We start from the raw sequence: 23312 nt of genomic DNA, 5'->3' as shown, positions 1-23312 counted from the left end.
TAATCAGGTGAAGAAGAGAGGGGGAAGATCAAAATTGCTCTTCAATAAAACTAAAAGTAAGTAAAATCTAACTTGCATTAGGCTGGATTCCTTTTACCTGGATGGGGTTGGAGTAGCTTAAATATATTTTGTTTGCTTTCTTTGTGTGGGAGGTAGAGGAGGGTCAATTGTTTTTGGTTTTCTTTAAAAAAAAATATTGTTTCTAGTTTTATTATCTCTTCTTGCACTGTTCTTATTGTTCCATTCTTCCGGTTTCGTCTTGCTTTCGTTTTTATTCTTTTGTTGTACTGATATAAATGAATAAATAAATCTTAAAGCGAGTTCAGCTAAAATTGAATATGCAAATCAAGCTTAAAACGAAAAAAAATATTTTACTGTTGTAGAATAAACAAAACCCAAATCAAACAGAAGCTAAATAAACAATCATAGCCACCAAACATTCAACATGTACTAACATAAATGAATAAATAAACCTTAAAACGAATTAAACAAAAAAAAATAAGTTTTTAAATGAAAGCAAGGAGCGACATTAAAACTTAAAACGAACAGAAATTACTCCGTATATAAAGGGGGCTCTTCCTCCTCAACGCCCCGCTTTTTACGCTAAACTTTGACTCTTTCTCTTAACTCTACATTTTAAAACAGTAAAAAACTTTAGCGTAAAGAGCGGGGCGTTGAGGAGGAAAAGCCCCTTTCATATACGGAGTAATTTCTGTTCGTTTTAAGTTTTAATGTCGCTCCTTACTTTCATTTAAAAAACTTGTTTTTTTTTTGTTTAATTTCTGGACGTTTTTGAATTAATCCATTTTTTTTATCTTGGCTCTCCGCGCATAAATAACTAAAACGAAATTTGGATATTATTTTTTTGGGGCTTTTCCATAGTTTTAATCGGAAGCTTTTGAGAAAAAAGGAGCGAGAGAGGAGGCCTAGTTGCCCTCTAATTTTTTTGATTACTTAAAAAGGCAACTATAACTTTTAATTTTTTACGAACATTTTCATAAGTAAAAAATAAACGTAACTTACGAATTAACTTACGTAGCAAACTTCTATATTCGTATGTTTTTATTGCGTATATGAGAGGGCTCACCCCTCGTCGATACCTCGCTCTTTACACTAAAGCTTAAATTTTGTCCCAATTCCTTAAGAATGACCCCTGAATCACAAAGGCCGTAGAATAAATAGTTGAAATTACTAAAAATACTTTCGCGTAAAGAGCGAGGTATTATGAGGAGGTAAACCCCTCATATGCGTAATAATGTCTGTTCGTTTTAAGTTTTAATGCTGCTCCTCACTTTCAGTAGAAAAAACTTTTCATATTTATTATTTTTTTAAATAATGCTAGAAAATCCTGCGCCCCCTCCACTGAAAGCATCTTCCCTTATGAAAAGTTCCTCCATAGAAGGATCTTCCAACTTAACCCCCTCACTCTCCCCCCAAACCAAAAAATCCTCCTGAAAACGTCTGTACACTTCCCAGTAACCATTACTATATATAAACACAGGTCAAAGTTTGTAACTTAAAGCCCCTCCCACGGGGACTGCGGGGGAGTAAGTCGTCCCCAAAGACATAGTTATTAGGTTTTTCGACTATGTTGAATAAAATGGCTATCTCAGAATTTTGATCCAGTGACTTCAGCGGGGAAAAAATGAGCGTGGGAGGGGCCTAGGTGCTCTCCAAATTTTTCGGCCACTTAAAAAGGGCACTAGAACTTTTAATTTCCATTAGAATGAGCACTTTCGCGACATTTTAGGACCACTGAGTCGATACGATCACCCCTGGAGAAAAAAACAAACAAAAAAACAAATAAACACGCATCTTCTACAATTCTGTTCTCTGATACGCTGAATCTGATGGTGTGATTTTCGTTAAGATCGTATAACTTTTAGGGGGTATTTTCCCCTATTTTCTATAATGAGGCAAATTTTCTCAGGCTCGTACCTTTTCACGGGTAAGAATAATCTTGATGAAACTTATATATTTAAAATCAGCATTAAAATGCGATTCTTTTGATATAACTATTGGCATCAAAATTCTATTTTTTAGAGTTTTGGTTACTGTTGAGCCGGGTCGCTCCTTACTACAGTTCGTTACCACGAACTGTTTGATAAAGCTTTAATCAAATATGCCAAACACGATTGAAACGAAAAAAATTAAAGATAAGTGGCTACTGCCTCCTTCCCTAACTGTATTAAATAAAAAAACAAGTTTTTTTTAAAGGAAAGTAAGAGCGGCATTAAAACTTAAAACGAAGAGAAATTACTTCGTATATGAAAGAGGCTGGTCCATCATCAACGCCCCGCTCTTTACGCTAAAGTTTGACTCTTTCTCTTAACTCTACTTTTTAAAACAGTAAAAAGAGCGGGGTATTAGGAGGAGGTAAGCCCATCATATGCGTAATAATTTCTGTTCGTTTTAAGTTTTAATGCTTCTCCTTACTCTCAGTTGAAAAAACTTTCTCATATTTATTTTTTCATTGTTATTTCTAACTAATGCTAGAAAATCCTGCGCTTCCTTCAAGAAAATTTTCTTCCCCCATGACAAATTCCTCGAAGGAAAGTTCCCCCTTCATATCCCCCTCTTCTCACCCCCTCTACCTAAAAATCCTCCTGAAAACGTCTGCACACTTCCAAACAACCATTACTATATGTAAGCACTGGTCAAAGTTTGTAACTTGTAGCCCCTCCCACGGGGACTGTGGGGTAGTAAGTCGTCCCCGACATAGTTAGAAGGTTTTTCGACTACTCTGAATAAAATAGCTATCTCAGAATTTTGATCTGGTGACCTTGGGAAAATAATTAGCGTTGGAGGGGGCCTAGGTACCCTCCAATTTTTTGGTCACTTAAAAAGGGCACTAGAGCTTTTCATTTCCGTTACAATGAGTCCTCTCGCAAGATTCTAGGACCACTGGGTCGATACGATCAACCTGAAAAAAAAAATCAGTGATCTGGCTTCTGGCAAAAAAAAACAACAAAATTCCACATTTTTGTAGATACGAGCTTAAAACTCTTACAATAGGGTTCTCTGATACGCTGAATCTTATGGTGTGATTTTCGTTAAGATTCTATGACTTTTAGGGGGTGTTTCACCCTATATTCTAAAATAAGGCAAATTTTCTCAGGCTCGTAACTTTTGATGGGTGACACTAAACTTGATGACTTATTTATTTAAAATCACCATTAAAATGCGATTCTTTTGATGTAGCTATTAGTATAAAAATCCATTTTTTTGAGTTTTGGTTACTATTGAGGCGGGTCGTACCTTACTACAGTTTGTTACCTCGAACTGTTTGAACAGTCTGAAACATATTGCGTCATTGGCACTTTACTGAAAATGGCGCTTTAATACAAACATTTTCTTACGCACTTATTACAACATTGAAAATAAAAACTGAAATTACAGTAAATAAAATTTTGAACTGTTTGGATTTTCAGCAGTTGACATCATTATATATCAAATATTTATTTTAACCTTATTTCTTCCCAAGATCGTTCACGACAAATTTAGTTTCACTACAAACAAGAATTTAGCTAGCTTTGAAAGCCTACTGTAGCGCTTTATTGAAAGCGAATTATACTACAGATATTCTCTTTTCCGATTATTACAGCATTGAAATGAAAATACATATTGCACTATTCAAATTTTACTTGTTCAATTTTATTTATTCAGTTAAAATTAAACTTTTAGTGCTTTCAATAACTTGTGTCGATTAAATATTTCTTTTTATACTATAAAAATATTACGTTCAGATGCCTAGTGGTACATAAATTTTAGCCCACTATGCCACTGCGCCTGTAGGGCGTTCTAGCAGATAATAAGCCAAACGTAGTCGATGAAATCAGGTTCCAATCCGGGTTTTTAGCCTGTCGAAAAAATTTGTTCTGACTATAACTGAACTTGCAGTGATTCTAACTTTATTTCCAAAAGCACCTCAGACATAGAGACGTTGGGTAGGCTACCCGAGTTCATTCAAACATTTGTGTCGGTTAAATACATTTACTGTGAAAATTTTCAGAATTTAACACAAATGAACTAAGAATAGAAACAGGAGCAGTAGAAGCGTATAATTATACGTTATGTTTCATGTTAATTATAGAACAGCCCAGCATAGGTGGTTTATATATATATATATATATATATATATATATATATATATATATATATATATATATATATATATATATATACTACTACTACTACTACTACTACTACTAATAACTCACTACAGCACCAAGCCGTCTGAGGCCAACACAGCTACGCACGCTCCTCCTCCAACCTAATCTATTTAAAGCCTCCCTCTTTACACCCTCCCAGGAAGTTCCCATTTCCTTTAAATCTTTATTTATGACATCCTCCCAACCCAGACAAGGACGACCTGCTTTCCGTGTAGCCCCAGACGGTTGGCCAAAAAGGACAATCTTCGGTAATCTGTCATCCTTCATCCGTAGAACGTGGCCTAGCCACCTCAACCTTTCTTTCATTATAGCCCCAGAAAACGGGATTGAACCACACTTTTCGTACAACCTACTGTTTGAAATACGGTCAGTCAGCCGGGTACCCAGAAAAATCCGTAGGTAATTTCTCTGGAAAACATCTAGTAAATTTTCATCTGCTTTTCGGAGTGCCCATGCTTCAGAGCCATATTTGACCACTGTCATCACTGTAGCTTCCAATATTCTAATCTTGGTTTACCGACTCTTGAACATGCAACATATAATTGTCCGTGGGAAAAACAATATGTATTCAGATCTATACCTCATTATTCTAATGATTGCCCTTGAGCTTTGTTGATGGTGATTGCTAATCGAACATTCCCTGTGTCCCCGTCGTCATTTATATATCCCCCTGTGCCCCCGGCGTCCCCGTTGTTGTTGTTTCCTTATGTCCCGGTCGTCATTTGTGTCCCGGTGTCCTAGTCTGTAATTTCTCTTCGAGTGTCGCGGTCGTCATTTATATTCCCTGTGTCCCGGTCGTCATTTGTGTTCCAGTGTCCCGGTCTGTGATTTCTCTTTGAGTGTCCTGGTCGTCATTTATATTCCCTGTGTCCCGGTCGTCATTTGTGTCCCGGTGCTTTGTTGATGGTGATTGCTAATCGAACATTCCTTGTGTCCCGGTCGCTTCCTCTTTGGGTGTCCCGGTTGTCATTTATATTCCCTATGTCCCAGTGTCCCAGTCTCATTTGTGTCCCGATGTCCCGGTCTGTAATTTCGTCAGTCGACAAACATGACGTCAGTCGACACACAAACATGACGTCCCTCGACAGACACACAGACAACTTATTTTTATATATATAGATATAGGTTAGTTTTGGATGATGATCGGTAAGGATAAGTTAGGTTTGCACCATCATTGAGATCTTTGTCCCAGTACCACTGTTCAGTTCAAAGTGTAATCCAGGGATACACGTCCCATGGGTTGGAAATTCCTTGATTAAGTGAAGAAACGACAAGCATTGAACTGCCAGTATTTAAAAAAGAGAAAAAGTGCAGTTGCAGAATTCAAACTTAAAAAAGACTTTTACCGTTCTCATATACTGCTAAAAAAAATCGCGTCATCTTTTCAATTTTTCCCATGTACCAAGCCTGGAAGCTACGCATGCAAGCATTTGTTTTGGGAGACAGAGCAGGACAGTTGGTGGAATGGAAGCAAGTTCGAGAAAATCAACAAACAACATGACAAATATATGAAATTAAGGCGTAAATCGCAAAAAATCTTTTGATTTTAGGGGGTTCAAAAACAAAGGCCCAACATATGTGTGTCTATCGTTTCACAATTTGCTCCCTATCTCTGTAGCTTCAAACTGAAATCGTATAGAACACTTATAAACAAATACCCCAGGTAAATAAGTTTTGTACACAAAAAAATTCAAGATGTCATTATTTTTATCGACAATTCAGTACATTCTTCATGTTACTTGCCCGTTATTTGTATTTGTTTGAACTTACTGAAAGCTCTATTTTGGCTAAAACCTAAAACTTCCTTCAACATGTTTTAGGGGAATGGGATGATTAAGTACCTCTTTTGGATTCTCTTTATGTATGCTTATTATGCACTACATTTTCATCCTTATGTTCAGCATCCCATGGTTGAGTTTTCAATTTTTACTTAGGCAAGAATTTGTTTTGATGTTGCTAAATTTATGCTACCAATTTTATGATGAACTACCTAAGAATTTATTTTGATTACCTAGATACTAATTTTAGTATCTAGGAACATAATGTACAAACACGGCAGTATGTTTCAACAGAGTCCGACGTGGGTTACACTTTACTATGGTTACACAAACGCAGATATATTGGTCGATAAAATATATTTAGGCGTTGATAAACGTACAGAAGTTAGTTTAGGTTCGCATCCCAGAAACTGTGTAAAGCGGTCACACTTTAATAGCAAAAATACACAGACAAAAGCAGTTCGCCCACCAAGTAAGTAAGAAAATCTTCGTTTTTACCTTCGTTTTAGATAAACATCAGAACCATTAAAAGAGATCAGAAGTCAAGGCACACGGTAAACAGTTGATCCATACCCAATTCCCTATTCAGCGGGAGCCCTTCCGCAAGATTGATTCCTTGTCACCTGTCCTCGCCAAAATAAAAAGGGAATAGATTCTCTGTGAAAGAAAAGCTTGTAAATACTCGGTATTTAACAAAAGAATACCTGGCTTATCCAATGCTATGGTTGGTTCACCGACTTCCCGTATTTGATTTGATAATCACGAGCTTGGCGATTTGAACGGTTGAAGAAATAGTCGTAATAAATCAATTATATACGCTTCGTAACTTTTAAACCATTTTTTTTTCTATTGTCTGAATTTCTAAATCGTAAGGTATAATACGTTTGTAAGCTATTACATGAGTTCTTAAATTAGGAACAGGTCAAATTCGTCTTTAAATTATTTCTTTTTATGCCTAGTCATGCAGGCAATTATTTTAATTACAAGTATGTAATGTAATACTTTTTCAATCAGATGTTTCAGTTAGAATAAAAAGAGAATTCTCTTTAGTTCTTCAAACCTACTTTATTCATAATTCTATGGCGAGAGAACTAGGAATTTAGTGTTATTTTTCTTTTAAGTTTAGCATTTACAGTCAATAGAAAGCATGTGCGCAGAGGGGGAGGTGAAGTCTTTTTTAAAAGATTGTGACTCCCATCTACTAAGACTTCTAGTTTTGTTGTAGTTTCTTACATACTCTTTTTCAGTTTTGATTAATTTCCTTATTTTTAGCCGGCTTTGTATTTTTCAACACCCTACCCCCCAAAATTTTAGGTGTATATACCTGGTCAAAATTATAACTATGAGGGAGTGGTCGGGCGTATACACCACTCTTGAGAGAAGGTAATTATTTGTTATATGTTCCGTACAATTTTAACTATTGAAAAAGGTCAAATTTTCATAACAACAAAATTTTAGGATTATCTTTAAATTAGACTGAATTAATCTAAAATTTCACTTTTTGGATGTGCATATTTTATCTCTTTATTTTCACATGACCTACCTATCTACATAAAAAGTGTAAAGAAAAGCACAGACGTAATTACTTTTCTCTTTCAGCTGTTTAACAACACCCCACATTAGCATGCTGTTTTCGTCATTTTTCGAAACAATAATAATTTTGGCCAAGACAAACAAACAGCATTGGATACGTAACCATAGAGGGGCACTTCGTCTCTAATGTAGTTTACATAACTTTATACAGATGAACAAAGTTTCATTTGGTTTAAAACAACGAGTCTTTTAAAATGTGGTTGTTTCCAATGCCACACATACACGAGTGGCGGTGGCTTTGTTCCTGAGCACCATATTGGGTAGTTTATGCTTAACTGGGTATGCAACAGTAGTAAAATAAGGGACAGAGACTGAATCAGACAAACAAAATTCTTTTTCTATAAGAAATTTGTGAATTATCTGAATCCTGAAAAACTACAGAATGATGCTGCAGCAAACTGAAAGTTCCATAGGAATGGGGAGCACTTAGGTTCCCCTGCCATTGGCTCTCTGGCCTAGATTTTATCTTTCACTTTGGCAAAGACTATCGACAGGTTATAATTCTAAGCGTTGCATTTACCAATAAAACTCGACATTTGACTGTTTCTAGCCACATAAGTGATTAAGTTTCGCTATTTAGTCCTCACATAGGTTCAGCCAATACTCAACCTATCTGATGTAAGAACGCTGAGACTTTAAAATTTTATTTCATGGTTTTAGTTTGAATTTGTATTTTTATCGATGAGAATTTTTAGTAAGTTTATTTTATTTTTATTTATTTTATATAGTTTGTTATGTAACTCGCTGATTGCGTCTATTTTATACATAACCGAAATGTCCACTTAGGTAGTATTCATTGAGTTATTCACTGACTTCACAAATTTCCCTGTTTTCTTCTCTTGTTTTGTATGCTGTTAAATTGTATCAATAACTATAAATCGGTTGGTAGCATCTGGATTTTTCATTTGTTTTGCTTAAGAACAAAAACGTTGGATTCAAACTAAAATTTTCGAAAAAATTTTTGGACAAAAGTTTGAATATTTAGCCAGAATTTTCGATCAGCAGAAGTTTCTATGCGACTGAAGCCATCACAATTTCTACAATAAGGGCCTGCATTGTTTAAATATATTGCGTAAATATGTTTAAATACATGAAACTTTGTGAATAAATATGAAAAGGAATATTATCATTTAAAATCATTAAAAAAAGCTCCTAGTAACACTGGCAAATAATTCCCCCTCCCCCTAGAAATTTCCAGGTGAGGCTCATGATACCACGCCTTGCCTTTTCCACCTCTGTTCTGGGTAGGCATACCACGCCTTGCCTTTTCCACCTCTCTTCCGGTAGGCACGTCAATGTCAATGTAATATTTTATGCTACATACTCAAAGATTATCGGAACAAGATGAAGCTATTACCCCCCCCCCCACCCCTGGGCCAATAGTAAATGCGTAAATAAAAAAAATCCCAAGAATCAAGAGGGATTAAAAATCAATTTCAACCTCCCCCCTCTTCTTCAAAACTCATTCTATATTTATCGGAAGGGTCAAGGAAAGTTAGAATATTGGGGCATTAAATACAGTGTTTGAAGCATACACCTCCACCCCTACGAAAAGACCCGCCAACCCTCCTTCATACTAGCTGATGTGTGCTTACACATTATTATATATAAATTTATGAAACACGAAGAAAATCAGTTTGATTAAATGAAGTGTTAAGATAAATACAAGAAGCGAATTTTGCAATAAGAAGGGTAGTATCACCCCTATTCAGGGTCAGTCTAAACGCAAGAATATGGGAGATTATTTCCTATCTCCCCATACTCCTTCCAGATTTCTCCGAGGGCTCATGGATAATTAGAAAATTTGGGCATTGAAATGTACAGTCTGACACCCCATTCCCGAAATACAATGACTCACCGGCCCTCTTTTCTAGCACCTGAAAAACATTTATACATTTCTAAACAAAATTTAATGAAAAATCATGTGAATTGAACTGTGCAAATCAAGCATTAAGATAAAAAGCAACGGACTTCGTTGCAGGAACGAATGTGCCACCGTGTGGCATTAATTCTTTTGCAACTGGAAAGCTCAATATACATTCTTTTTATTCTTTTAAATTGATTGGGTATCTCAGAATTTTTAATTAATAGCAACCTGGTCCTCATTGGGGCAAAATCGTAGTTTGGTGTCACAAATGGCGTAAAACGCCACTTCACTTCACTATGGCATAATCTTCTTTATCATCAGAAATAGCCCTAGAACAGAAATAAAGCGAATCCATTTAGGCATTGCTGTTTCAAAAAAAGAAAAAAAAGTCAAATAACCTAGATTGGAACATTAGAACGAGAAAAGAAACAAAGCAATTCTGCTTGGGCATTGCTATGTTTTGAAAAAAAAATAGCCCTGGTTAAAACAAATAAATGAGAAAAGAAGCAAGTGAGTCCGCTTTAGTATTACTATTAGTAGAACTTTACACTTTTAATTCCATTTTTTTGTAATAAATATATAGTAAATGCTAAGAGATCACGTTTCTATGATTCAAATATAGATAGATAGATAGATATTTATTGCAACAAAAGCCACTTAGCATGGCAAAAAATAACAAATAATACAAAATAATACCCCATGATACTAACTCACATAAAAGGGTGTATAATAATAACTATGAAAAAGCATAAAAATTGCAAAAAGAAAACAAAAAAGGCAAATAATCCCATAAAACTCACATAATTACACAAAATGTCAGACACAAGATCGATATATTTTAAATATTTTAAAGCTACTTGGATCATGGCTTGAAAAAAAGAAAAAAGAAAATGCTTCAAGCACACCATATAAATTAACTTTCAACATTCTTTTCTTGTCCCACCTATCGTCCAACCTCCAAACATCTTTCTCTGTGCAACATGGCTACACGTGCGTGCCTCCCAACATTCTTAATATCCTCTTTACACTTACTTTTTAAAATTTCGGCCATCCAATCTTTCTTTTTTATCTGACCTCCAAAACTTTCTACCCTCAAATCCTTTAACACCTTATAATTGCATATAAAGTGCTTTGATTCCTCATTTTTTCCGCACATCGGGCAAAAATACGGGCCCCTCTTTGACCTAAACCTCTCCAAATACTTCCTTCTTTCACCGAAAGGCATAAAATTACCCCTTATTGAAATGCCTTATATCCTCCCCCTGAAGTCCTACTTTAAAATAGTATCCCTCTCCCTATACCTCTTTGACCTACACGTACACACCTAGAGACGCTGCAGCGGTCCAACCAGCCTGCCATAACTGGATCTCCTGCTCTTTTAGTACAAATATATTTAAAATCAGCATTAAAATGCGATTCTTTTGATGTAGCTATTTGATAGCCAAAATTCCATTTTGGTTACTATTGAGCCGGGTCGCTCCTTACTACAGTTCGTTACCACGAACTGTTTGATCTTAACATACAACAGTACAACCATTATGTGTCACACCATCAGGGATGCTTAGCCCTGGTTAGAAAGGGGCAGTTTTCATGAAAGGTTCAAAATGGTGCAACGGGCCAGACAAAAAATGCCGCGATGACGTGAACTGCCATGGGGCATCACGAAGGGTTTGGCTTGCGAAAACACAGACCAATTCGAAAACACAACAATGGTGTTAAAACATTATTTTTATCAAGAAAATGTCTGAAAATGCCTTAGAATTAGTAACGTGGGTCACAAGGATACCATGGGGAAGCCATATATTGCCAAGTTTGCATGAACTGCCTTGAAGTATCATAATCTAACAATGAAATGTTACCTTAAGAAACAATTTACTGGGACAATTTACTGTTTTAAAATGTAGAGTTAAGAGAAAGAGTCAAACTTTAGCGTAAAAAGCAGGGCGTTGAGGAGGAAATACCCCTTTCATATACGGAGTAATTTCTGTTTGTTTTAAATTTTAATGTCGCTCCTTGCTTTCATTTAAAAAAAAAAACTTTTTTTTTGTTTAATAGCGTAAAGGGCAAAGTGTAGCAGAGCGGGCAACCTACTTCATATAGGTAATAATTTCTTTTCATTTTAAGTTTGAATACTGTTCCTTACTTTTGGTTAACAAACTTGTTTCTTATTTAAACAAACAGTCCGTGGTAACAAACTGTAAGTAAGGAGCGATGCGGCTCAATAGTAACGGTCTTAATAATAATAGGTACATCAAAAGATTCAAATTCTGATGCTTATTTGAAATATATAAAATCAATGAAGTTTAATGTTACCCATCAAAAGTTACGAGCCTGAGAAAATTTTACTAATTTTTGAAAAAGGGGGAAAACATCTCTAATAAATCAAGTGATCTTAATCAAAACTACACCATGAGATTTCGAATATTAGAGAACCCTACGGTAGAGGTTTCAAGCTCCTATCTATAAAAGTGTGGAATTTGGAATTTTTTGCCAGAAGCAAGATCACGGATACGGGTTTATAAATTTTTTTTTTTATTTTTACTTTTCCCGTGGTTGATCAAATCAGACCAGTGATCCTAGAAGATCGGAAGAGGACTTATTTGACCGGAAATCAAAAGAATTAGTGCCCTTTTTAAATGACCAAGTATATCGGAGGGCAGCTAGCCCTCCTCCCACAGCTCCTTTTTATTCAAAATTGTCTGATCAAAATTTCGAGACAGCTATTTCCTTCAACATGGTCGAAAGATCTAATAACGATGTTTTTGTAGATGGCTTGACCCCATAGCCCCCATGGGAAGGGCTGCAAATTATCAAGTTTGTCCATTGCTTACATATAGTATTGGCTATTAGGAAGTATACAGATGTTTTCGGGGGAGGGGATTTTCTGGTGGGGGTTCTCACGAGGGAGGATCTTTCCAAAGAGTACTTTTCGAGGGGGAGGGGAATTTTTCATGGGAGCAATAGCTGGATTTCCCAGTATTAATGAAAAACTATCATACATTAAATAAAAACAATGTTTTTTGAAATGAAAGTAAGAAGCAACATTGAGACTTAAAACGAACAGAAATTATTACGCATATGAGGGGTTGCCCCCTCCTCAGTACCTCACTCTTTACACTAAAATGTTTTTTGAATTTGTAAAAAGTTTATTATTCTAATTAAACGGTTGTTGTATATCAGGAGTTATTCTTTAATAATTAGAACAAAAAGTCAAACTTTAGCGGAAAGAGTGAGGTACTGAGGAGGGAGCAAACCCCCCATATACGTCATAGTTTCTGTTCGTTTTAGTTTTTAATGTTGCTCCTTACTTTCAGTTGAAAAGTTTTTTTTTATTTAATCTAGAACAAGGACTACAGTCCGTTGTCGTACCCATACAGAACTTCTACACCTGTGACCTTACCTTCTGTCCAGCCTTTCAACAGAATCTGCATCCACAAGACAATAGTTTTACATTTAGGTTGACTTCCTTGCTTCCAGTCGTACACCCATGTGTCTATGTCTATCCTACAATCCTTAGTGAACAAGACATACAACCCTAAGCCCCTTTTTATGCACTGTATGCAAATAAGACGCGTGATTTCTTTGTATTATTAAATACCATTCAAGTGAGATATGATTTGGTCGTGACAATTGCAATCTATGAAAAACTAAAATCACCAGAAATTAACATTTGTGGTCTCCTGTAGGTTTGTCACTGTTTTTTTTTTTTTACTTTCCCCCTGCTTATATTTGTAACAATCACTTGCACCCAATTCTCGTGAGTTTCATATTTTCTAAAAATATGCATTTTTCGCTATATTTAGTCATAAGGTAGCCCAATTCTAAGCGGATTTCAAAAGCCTAAAAACACCAGTGATTATATAAATTAATCAAATCAATCTAGAAAAATATGTTGATGTACTCATATAATCAAACATATTGTTTTATCTGAGTCAAAGATTTACTATAAAAAGAACAGAGGATAAAAAATAGTTAATATGGTAAAAATTTCGTATTCATATGCTGCTTATTTTTGCATTTTTCATTTTATACCACTTATCTTGATTAATCTACTGACTCTCTTTTTAGAATGAGGGGAGGAAAAAGTCTCCAGGAACCTTCTTACTTGAAGTTTCGTCAAGTCTACATTGTAAGTAAAATTCTTCAGTTTACTTGAGGAAATTTCAATTTGTCGAAAAGATTATAATTGTAGGATAGTTGACTGAGGAGAGATATTGGTCAGTCAATTTTTATATCATTATCTGAAACATGTTATACAGAAATCCAAAAATATACTAGTGCTTCTGGTAGAAGCCTATAATTGAGGCTATTGAGAAGGAAACATGTTAAGAAAGCAATTCTTACTTAATAACATACAGAAAAACTATAGTTAATAAGTTTTGAATATACTTAATTATAGTCTCATAAATTACACTCCCCTCCCAATATACAAATATATAACCCGAATTATAAATTTCCCATGTATTTTTCCATGCGCTATTCTTTCAACCCGTGTAGTCGTAAATTGAAGCAACACTGACGAAATCAAGAAACGGAAAATACACGAGAAATACATAATTTGTACTGTATATTTGTACATTAGGGGGGTTGGGGGTAAAGTATAGTGGAAGCCCATTCAAAATGTGTTAACTGTATTTTTTTTTGCATATTAGGAATTAAGAATTGTTTTCTTAACATGCTTCCTTCTCAATAGCCCCAATTCCAGGCTTCTATAGCACTTTTTTTAATCATTCGCTCCTGACAAAATTAATTGCATTTTTTGTGATTACACTGACTTCATATCTACCAACTTGTAAAGTAGACAAAATGAATCTCCAAATTGTTGATGACTTTTCTCCCTACCATTCTTTTTATATAGTATGGTTGGTGATATGACTTTATTATACACTTTATTTGCTCTTTGGGTGTACATTGAACAACGAGAGGTTAATTTGATGGGTATCTTATATCAGATTTCTTTGCACAAGATATTGCTGTCTTTTTCCATTACAAAGCTACCTTTGCGCAGATTCTGCCAAACTCGGTACCGTACCTCTGCTTCAAGCAGATATGTCTTCAGTCAATAGCGGAACATCGCGGCTGAAACATTTGTGGAAGCAGAGATACCTGTCTGAAATAGGTGTGATGAGATGGAACAATATGTTGAAGATGATAATTGGTGGAATGATGCAGATGTTATAGATTTAGTAGAAGAGAACGGCTGGGAGGAACCGATGGCCTGTGATAGCTTTGAGTTTTGTGAGGCTTTCCCTTCTTTTGTCCCTCCTCCACCGGCCCCACCGTTTATGTCCGAACTTGTTCAAGAAGGTTTAAAATTAGACAATGTTGATGATGAAGAACGGTGTATTATGTGTGATTGGATTAATTCTAACTTTACTGGATCTTTATTATCTAACACTGGTAAGTTTTGTATTGTCGCAACTCTAGATTTTTCTACATTCTATACTAGTTTTATCAGGGGCGGATCGAGAACATTTTTTGGGGGATGACAATGTGAAAAGGGTGCCAATAGGCAAAATCTTTGGGGGGCAATGTGACAAGGGCGCCAATTATTGACCAAATTGACAGATTTATTTAAAACAGAGTAAAAATAGAAAAATGGAAAGAATGAGGGCACCAGAAAAATCTTGGGGGCCAGGGTTCCCCTGGCTCCGATGGATCTGCGGTGAGTTTAGAGCCTTTGGATGTCGATACCATTGTAGATAAGTCTATTTGGTAACAGTTTAATGTCCTCTTCTGAACTAAACAATAGAATAACAAAATTCTTCCTTCATTACTGGGAGCATTCTAGGTTTAGTCCACAAGTGGACAAAACCTAGAATACATATAACATAATTTGTTCACTAGCATAAACTAGTTCACCAATGGACATAAACTATACTTACACCGTTTTTATATATTAAAAACGGATATATTAAGAAAAGATTTTGGTTGAATACACTTATCAGGTAATTTTTAAGTTGATCCTAAATTTATCTTACACTCTTTCGTACTGTTGTTGTTTTTGCTGAATCTGCATATTTTTTTGGCGTCTGATCATCTTATGCAAAGCATAACAAAAGAAAACGAGGAATTGTACTGGGCTATATCGTCAGAAGAAATACTTCCTTGGAGGTTAGGACTAGCCTAGTTTGAAAATAATTCCTTCCTTTACGCATATCCTATAGAAGTTACTCTTTTTCTGGTAAATATTGTTTCGTCAATCTATTTTTTATCTCAAGGGAGGCGATCACTCTCAACCCAGGACTTATAATCAATTGTGTCGCATGAAAATAGCTCTTGCAAAATATTATTGTTTAAACTGAGGTACTGGCATAGCTAGGATTCTATCTTGAAGAATGCTAGAATTCTCATCCCCCTCCCCAAAATGTCCTCTTAGCCACGCTAATGGATCCAAGGCGAAAGTAAATGCAATGAGTTGGAAAATTATTTAGATTCGAATTTTTTCAAAGGCCAGTCAGACATGGTTGCCAATTTTTCAGTCTATGAATGTGTCCCCTGAGCATCCAAAAATGTGCCATACTTAGCTAAAATGTGTCCATCTTGAAATCACAAGGGTTAGAGGTTATTTTTTACTAGTTGTGTAATTGACAGAAAAATGTTTTGTAAACCTCTTTCTAAGCAGCCAGTTAACATCAAATAAATTGAAAACGAATAAAAACAATTAAAACATTCATACGAAATGGCTTAGTGTGAAAGCATGTAACTCGTATAAACATGCGATTCCCTTACTATGGAAAAAATTCTTTACTTACGACATTTCAGGCAAAACCTGGATGCTTATATATATATATATATATATATATATATATATATATATATATATATATATATATATATATATGTATCCATATTGTATTTGATCTTGAGGCAATCCAAGCATTAATCTAATTCTATTTTCAAATGATGATGAGGCAGGAGTATATCCGTAGACAGGGGATGGGGTAAAAGGGTTTGCCTAGCAGAGTACGATGCAAGTGCAAATATTAAAAAGTGAAGTTCAAACTGCTTTCGAGGTTAGATGTGAGCTTTCACGTTTAGATAACTGCAAATAATTGCGCAATATGGATTATAACAGTTAAATTAATTGACAACTTCTAAAGATTAGATTAATTAAACGATACATCGTCCTGTCAAATTAATTGTGATTAACATAAATGTGATCCATTAACTAAATATAATTATATACACTCTGAGCATGTACGCTGGATTTATATTTGGGGCGAGCAACATCTTAAGAAAAGGGTAGAATTTGAAAAACAGGTAAATTATTTGCAAAATAATGGAATTTTAGGAAAACTCTTAAGATTTCGGGGGAAAACAGGGCCAAAGCCATGTCCTTACCCTTTGTAGATGCTTGTTGTGTCTAAATCTACAATTGTGCACTTAATTTATTTTTCTTTGCATGAAAATATTTTCGCTTCTAAAATGAAAAAAGGTCCATAATAGTCACCTCTTTTTTAAATAACAGTATTTATATGGGAATTTAATTGATTTTTCTTGGTAACTCTTTGATAGCTGCTATTGCTTCATTTTACTATGTAGTTTCATTGTATGAAATTTTCGATTATTGTAATTATGGCCTAAAAGTGAGTACCGTCGGGCTTTAGTTAAATTTCGCGCGCTAAAATACCGCAAAGGATTATAACTAGCAGTGGCTTCAGCCAAATACATTACTTGAAGAAGTAGGGAGGACTTAAATTTTGTTTTCTTGTATATTTTTACTCTGATTTTCCGCAACAAATGCTCCACCTCTCTTCTGTTAGACTCTTGATAAGCCTTTGAATGTTTTTTCTTTCTGGAACTGCCATAGTTAAACTGTAGAGGCAATCTTTAATTGTTGTTTTATATTATATTTAATTGTTTCGTTAGAAACGCTGCTAAAAATCAGACAAATTAATTTCCCCTAGGAAGTACGAAATTGGTGCCCATGCCATCACTTAGAATTTTTTTTATATATTCGCATTTCTCATTCCATGAATCATCCAATCGTTCACAAAACATATTTCTTTCTCACTTATTTTATTTGCTTGAAATATTACCCAAATCAACCTATTTTAGAAAGCAGAATTAGCGTTTGGGGAAATAACTCATAATTTTAAGATTTAACATCTCCCACAGTCATTCTTAAATTGATCGTGTTTTATAGGGATCCACAACTTAGTAATTCTTCTGCTATGGGGTTCCGTAGTCAAAAGAACATAACAATCCATTTATTTGTTTTATGGGGCATGAATGTGCTAGTCGCCTATTTCGTGATGCCTCGTCCATAAAGGACATATTGCAATTTCTTCATCTTTAAGTCGGATTCATTTAGAATATGTTAGTTGGAACTCGTATTTGATCTAGCATTTGTGCAATGCTAAAGCTTGAGATTCTCATCCAAAAATGATAAGGTTTTGATGAAGCAAAGTGGTAGTCCAGTAATACATTGAAGGGCACAGTTGAAACATTAAAGTGAGGTGAAACGTTTTCTATTCATATAAGTTACCTGAAACACTGCCTACTTAAAGTAAAAAGTGTTTTGTATCAAAAGACAATACAATATTTACTTTTTAGAGCTGGTTTCCATTTTTATCTCTTTTTGTCAATAAGTTAGGGTTGGTGTTGTAGCTTTCTCATAGACGTTCTCCATAACTGTTAGCCGAATGGTTCGGACTACGTCTATTTGAAGGTACGGTTGTTTGAATCTGATATATAAGGAGGCTTTTAGCTCTTTAAGCGCTGGAATCTTCACGATCATGTTAAATTACATGTCGCTTTCAGTGTATTTTAGGTTATTCAGAGGGGATCTTCTGTCAAATCTCGAGGATGGGGGTCCCCTTTTTACTGGTAAGCTTCTAATGACATCATTTGCGTATTTATAAGCCAAGGCAAAAATTATCCATTCAGGAACGAAAACATTTGCTTCCTTGCGACGGCGCATCCAGGTTTTTTTATGGGGGGGGAAAGAACTTTAAAAATAGCATCACAAATTTGTTTACATGCATTTTTGTTAAATTTTTAAGAGTCGGGCAAAAATTTTGGAGGGGGGTCAAACCGTGTAATCTTCCCCCCCACTGGGTACGGTCTGGCTTCCTTGGCATTTCTAAGATTGGGATGGAGTAAAGATCATAGTAAATGACATGGATGTTTTTGCGTATTGGCGGTCTCCTGCAGCTCATGACGATGCACTTCTTACCTGCTGGTGAAATGTCAACTTACCCACCTATAGACCTTTTTCACATAATTGCTTTACCAAAGGGCTGAGAACAGTTTCGTACGCGGTGAGCCCTTTTGTCCAATAATTTCAATCTAAAATCTTATTACTTTGATGTTTTTCATAATTTCCTTATTTTTTCCTGTTATTTTTTTATATCATTTTTTTGTAGTTTGTTAAATAGCCATTATGGAAAAACCGAGTTTCCAAATTTTTAACGCTTACTTATGACATTTTTGCCATTTTCCTGGTTGTATCACGAACTTACCGTCAGTAGCTGTTGTTAGTGGCGTCGTTTGGGAGGGGGCAAGGGGGGTAGTTGCTCCCCCCAATAATTTGGAGAAAAATTATTATATAGCCCTGGTCCCTTGACTCTTCGGATACGGATCCCTGTTATGCCCCCAATAAAAAATGCTGAGGCTACGCCTCTAGCTGTTGTAAAGCTTCAAAGTTTTTTTTTTTTAATATAAACCGAACAGTGGAGATATGGTTTGAATTTCCTGCCATTATTTTTTCATACTGTATTCCGATATTTAGCAGCTTTTTGTAGTAAATAGAAAGTCTGACCAGAGTCAAAGTTTTTGCTGATGAGTCATCAAACAAATCGTGGTAACGAACTGTAATAAGGAGAGACCCGGTCCAATAGTAACTGAAACTATAAAAAAAGGAATTTTGATACCAATAGTTACATCAAAAGAATTGCATTTTAATGCTGATTTTAAATATATAAGTATAATCAAGATTAGTCTTACCCATCAAAAGTTACGAGCCTGAGAATATTTGCCTCATTTTAGAAAATAGGGGAAACACCCCCTAAAAGTCATACGATCTTAACGAAAATCACACCATAAGATTCAGCGTATCAGAAAACCGTATTGTAGAAGTTTCAAGCCTCTATCTACAAAAATGTTGAATTTCGCATTTTTTTTTGCCAGAAGACAAATCACGGATGCGTGTTTATTTGTTTTTTTGTTTTTGTTTTTTTTCTTTTTCCCAGGGGTGATCGTATCGACTCAGTGGTCCTAGAATGACGCGAAGGGGTTCATTCTAACGGAAATTAAAAGTTTTAGTGCCCCTTTTAAGTGACCAAAAAATTGGACGGCACCTAGGCCCCCTCCCACGCTCATTTTCCCCCAAAGTCACCGGCTTAAAATTCTGAGATAGCCATTTTATTCACCATAGTCGAAAAACCTAATAACTATGTCTTTGGGGACGACTTACTCCCCCGCAGCCCCCGTGGGAGGGGCTGCAAATGACAAACTTTGACCTGTGTTTACATATAGTAATGGTTACTGGGGAGTGTGAAGACGTTTTCAGGGGGATTTTTTTGGTTTGGGGGGAGAGTTGGGGGGGGGGTTACATGGGAGGATCTTTCCACAGAGGAATTTCTCATGGGGGAAGAGACATTCAATGGAGGGGGAGCAGGATTTTCTAGCAGAAAAAATAAATATGAAAAGTTTGTTCTACTGAAAGTGAGGAGCAGCATTAAAACTTAAAACGGACAGAAATTATTATGCGTATGAGGGGGTTACCTCCTCGTGATACCTCGCTCTTTACGCTAAAGTATTTTTAGTAATTTAAACTATTTATTCTACGGCCTTTGTGATTCAGGGGTCATTCTTAAGGAATTGGAACAAAATTTAAGCTTTAGTGTAAAGAGCAAGGTACCGACGAGGGGTGAGCCCCCTCACATACGGAATAAAAACATACGAGTATAGAAGTTCGCTACGTAAGTTACGTATATTTTTTACTTATGAAAATTTTCGTAAAAAAATAAAAGTTATAGTTGCATTTTTAAGTAATAAAAAAATTGGAGGGCAACTAGGCCACCTCCCTCACTCCTTTTTTCTCAAAATCTTCCGATTAAAACTATGAAAAAGCCATTTAGCCCCAAAAAACTAATATCCAAATTTCGTTTTAATTATTTATGTGCGGAGAGCCAAAATCAAAACATGCATTAATTCAAAAACTTCCAGAAACTAAAAAAAAACAATTTTTTAAAAATAAAAGTAAGGAGCGACATTAAAACTTAAAACTAACAGAAATTACTCCGTATATGAAAGGACTTTTCCTCCTCAACGCCCTGCTCCTTATGCTGATTACGCTCTTTAAGTTTTTTACTGTTTTCAAATGTAGAGTTAAGAGAAAGAGCCAAACTTTAGTGTAAAGAGCGGGGCGTTGAGGAGGAAAAGCGCCTTTCATATACGGTGTAATTTCAGTTCGTTTTAAGTTTTAATGTCGCTCCTTACTTTTATTTTAAAAAAAAACTTGTTTTTTTTTTGTTTAATCTTATTACAAAACGAATTTCCTGTCAGTGTTTCTTCATACTGTATTTCGATATTTTACAGCTTTTGTAGTAAGTAGAACGTTGGACCAAAGTTGTGTTTTTTGCTGATGGGTCATCTTGGAAAATGCTGGTCAAAAGCGCTGACAACAAATGTTATCAGCAAAAATGGTCCATAAATAGGTCTAGTACCAATAGGTGCTTAAAATGCACCTTTCTCTGAAGGAAAAGAACATTTAAGTACAATGCTACTAAAATGAACACAAAGAATGTTCTGTCGTAGCATTATAATTCCATGCCATGACCCCTTTGGATACGATCCTATCATATGATAATGCCTAAAACGTGTTTTGGCACATAAAAACATGATTGTTCGAATAGTAAAGCTGACAGATTTGTAGGTAGTTATGCTTGCAGTCCACTAGCACCGTGGCGCTACCACTGAGGTTGGTAAGATATAAATTAATTTACAGATGTTGCTTTAATTTTCAAGATAACCTTTCGATTTGAGCAATAGATACGAATTTTCCTCGTCAATTAAGTTCATAGAGCAGCTAGTTTAAAAGTTTTCTAACTACTAAAGGCACTTCTTAGGTATTCACACCAAAAGACTTTTAGCTCATTTCCTATATTAGAATTTTCCAGTTTTTGCCACTTGGGTCACTTTTTTAATGACTATTGATGGAAACTTGTATTTCAAAACTGTTTGAAATGAGTTTTAACGTTTTTATTGTCATGTTTATCTAATGTTCGAGCTCTTCGTTGTCAACCTACTTCCCAAAAACATGATTAAAGAGTTAGTTTAAAAGACTCGATTTATGAACTATACTTTTAGTGTCAAGTTTCTAGGGAAACGCCGAAAGGTAAAATGCAAACCATTTCCAATTACAATTTTTTTTGTACACACATACTACGCGCCTTTGTGTGTGTGTGTGTGGGGGGGGGGGCTAATTCATTTAAACAATAAAGATAAAATGTGGATTGTAATGAAATTATAGAGAATTGTGGAACAAATTCTATTCCATTTTGAGAAAACAGGGATAACCATGCCTTTCGAATGTTCAAGACCTATAAAACATGTTCCAAAATGGAAAAATTTCATGACAATAGGGTTAAATCAGGTTTTTCTGTAGTTTCAACCCTGATAGAAGAAATTAATTAGTCCCCACCCCCAAACACGTACTGGAACGGCTTATATTCAGAAAAGTGTAAAAAAAAGTATTGATATAAAGAATTATTGGTTTTATAATGCCTTTTTGGATCGTGCTTCAAGAATTGAAGATGGGTATTCTAACGGTGTTAGAAACAATTCTCTGGAAACTTGTATAAACTCTGGACATTCTGATTTATTCGCATGAGACGCATTGCTGCCGATTACATTTTCGTTTACTGTGGGCTAGAGTTTGTTCTTTACTAGGTTACCCCTATGCAATATTCTCTTTGAACACAATTTACCCTTTCCTATCTTTGTTTGTTCTAATATTATCTCTTTCATTATTTAAATTTGTTTACTTTGTAGGTTAAAATATTCATTCATTTATTTAAGACAAGCTATTACCCCGGAAAAAGTATCTTGTGAGGAATTTCACAAACAGCACTAAAAAAAAACTAAAAAACTAAAAAAAAACTAAAAAACTAAAAAAAAATAAAAACATCCTTATAATGAAGTAAAAATATTTCATTTGAACACTATTTACCCTTTCCTTTTTTGTTTGTTTTAATATTGTCTCTATCATTATTTAAATTTGTGTACTTTGTTGGTTAAATATTCATTCATTTATTTAAGACACAAGCTATTACCCCGGAAAAAGTATCTTGTGAGGAATTGCATAAACAGCAAAGAGGGAGAAAGTATAGGGAAGATACAAGGTAAAGACAAAAATGAGAAAGGGGTGACAAAAGAGGAAAAATTAATAAGAGCAAATTTTCGAGATTTATAAGAGCTGTTCAGATTTTAAATCAGTCTAATTCTTTTTTATATTTTTTTTATACTTGTACTTATTGTGCATTGGGCTAAATAATTATGTACTTGAGGCCTACCCCTCCCACCAAAAACTTTCCAAAATTTCCAAATCAAACAAAAGTTTTTAACATTTCTTTGATGGAAATTGTGGTACAGGCAAGTTGGACCTCTATGTTTGTTCTCTGTTTGATAGTTTCACGTATTCTTATTTGTTTAAAAATGTCATATGTCTAGAAATTACATTTCAATTAAACCTAGTATTATCTTCTACAGGGTTTTATGTTATTTTCACTTATGTTCTGTCCACTAACTTAATAATCACTACAACCAGCACCTTCTGCCTTCTTCCCGCCCTTCTGTTGTTATTATTGTGGTTTTTGGTGCTTTTGAAAAATATGGACAGCATTATTCGCTCTAAGATATTACACACAGTCAGTCAACTATTTGGTTTAAACG

General features: G+C 35.1%; 1 protein-coding gene across 1 annotated transcript in view; it reads left to right on the top strand.

The window, feature by feature from the left end:
• The first annotated feature begins 14454 nt into the window (after positions 1–14454).
• The window catches only part of LOC136030094 (uncharacterized), a 59650-nt gene continuing 50792 nt past the window's right edge, over positions 14455–23312 (top strand). Inside the window, exon 1 of the mRNA XM_065708763.1 lies at positions 14455–14810. Within this exon, the coding sequence (XP_065564835.1) occupies positions 14540–14810 (271 nt within the window). The 5' untranslated portion in view covers positions 14455–14539. The remainder of the gene's footprint in view (positions 14811–23312) is intronic.

This window comes from Artemia franciscana, chromosome 8 (genome assembly GCF_032884065.1).
Source record: "Artemia franciscana chromosome 8, ASM3288406v1, whole genome shotgun sequence".
Lineage (NCBI taxonomy): Eukaryota > Metazoa > Arthropoda > Branchiopoda > Anostraca > Artemiidae > Artemia > Artemia franciscana.
This window is presented reverse-complemented; position numbering and strand designations above follow the sequence as displayed.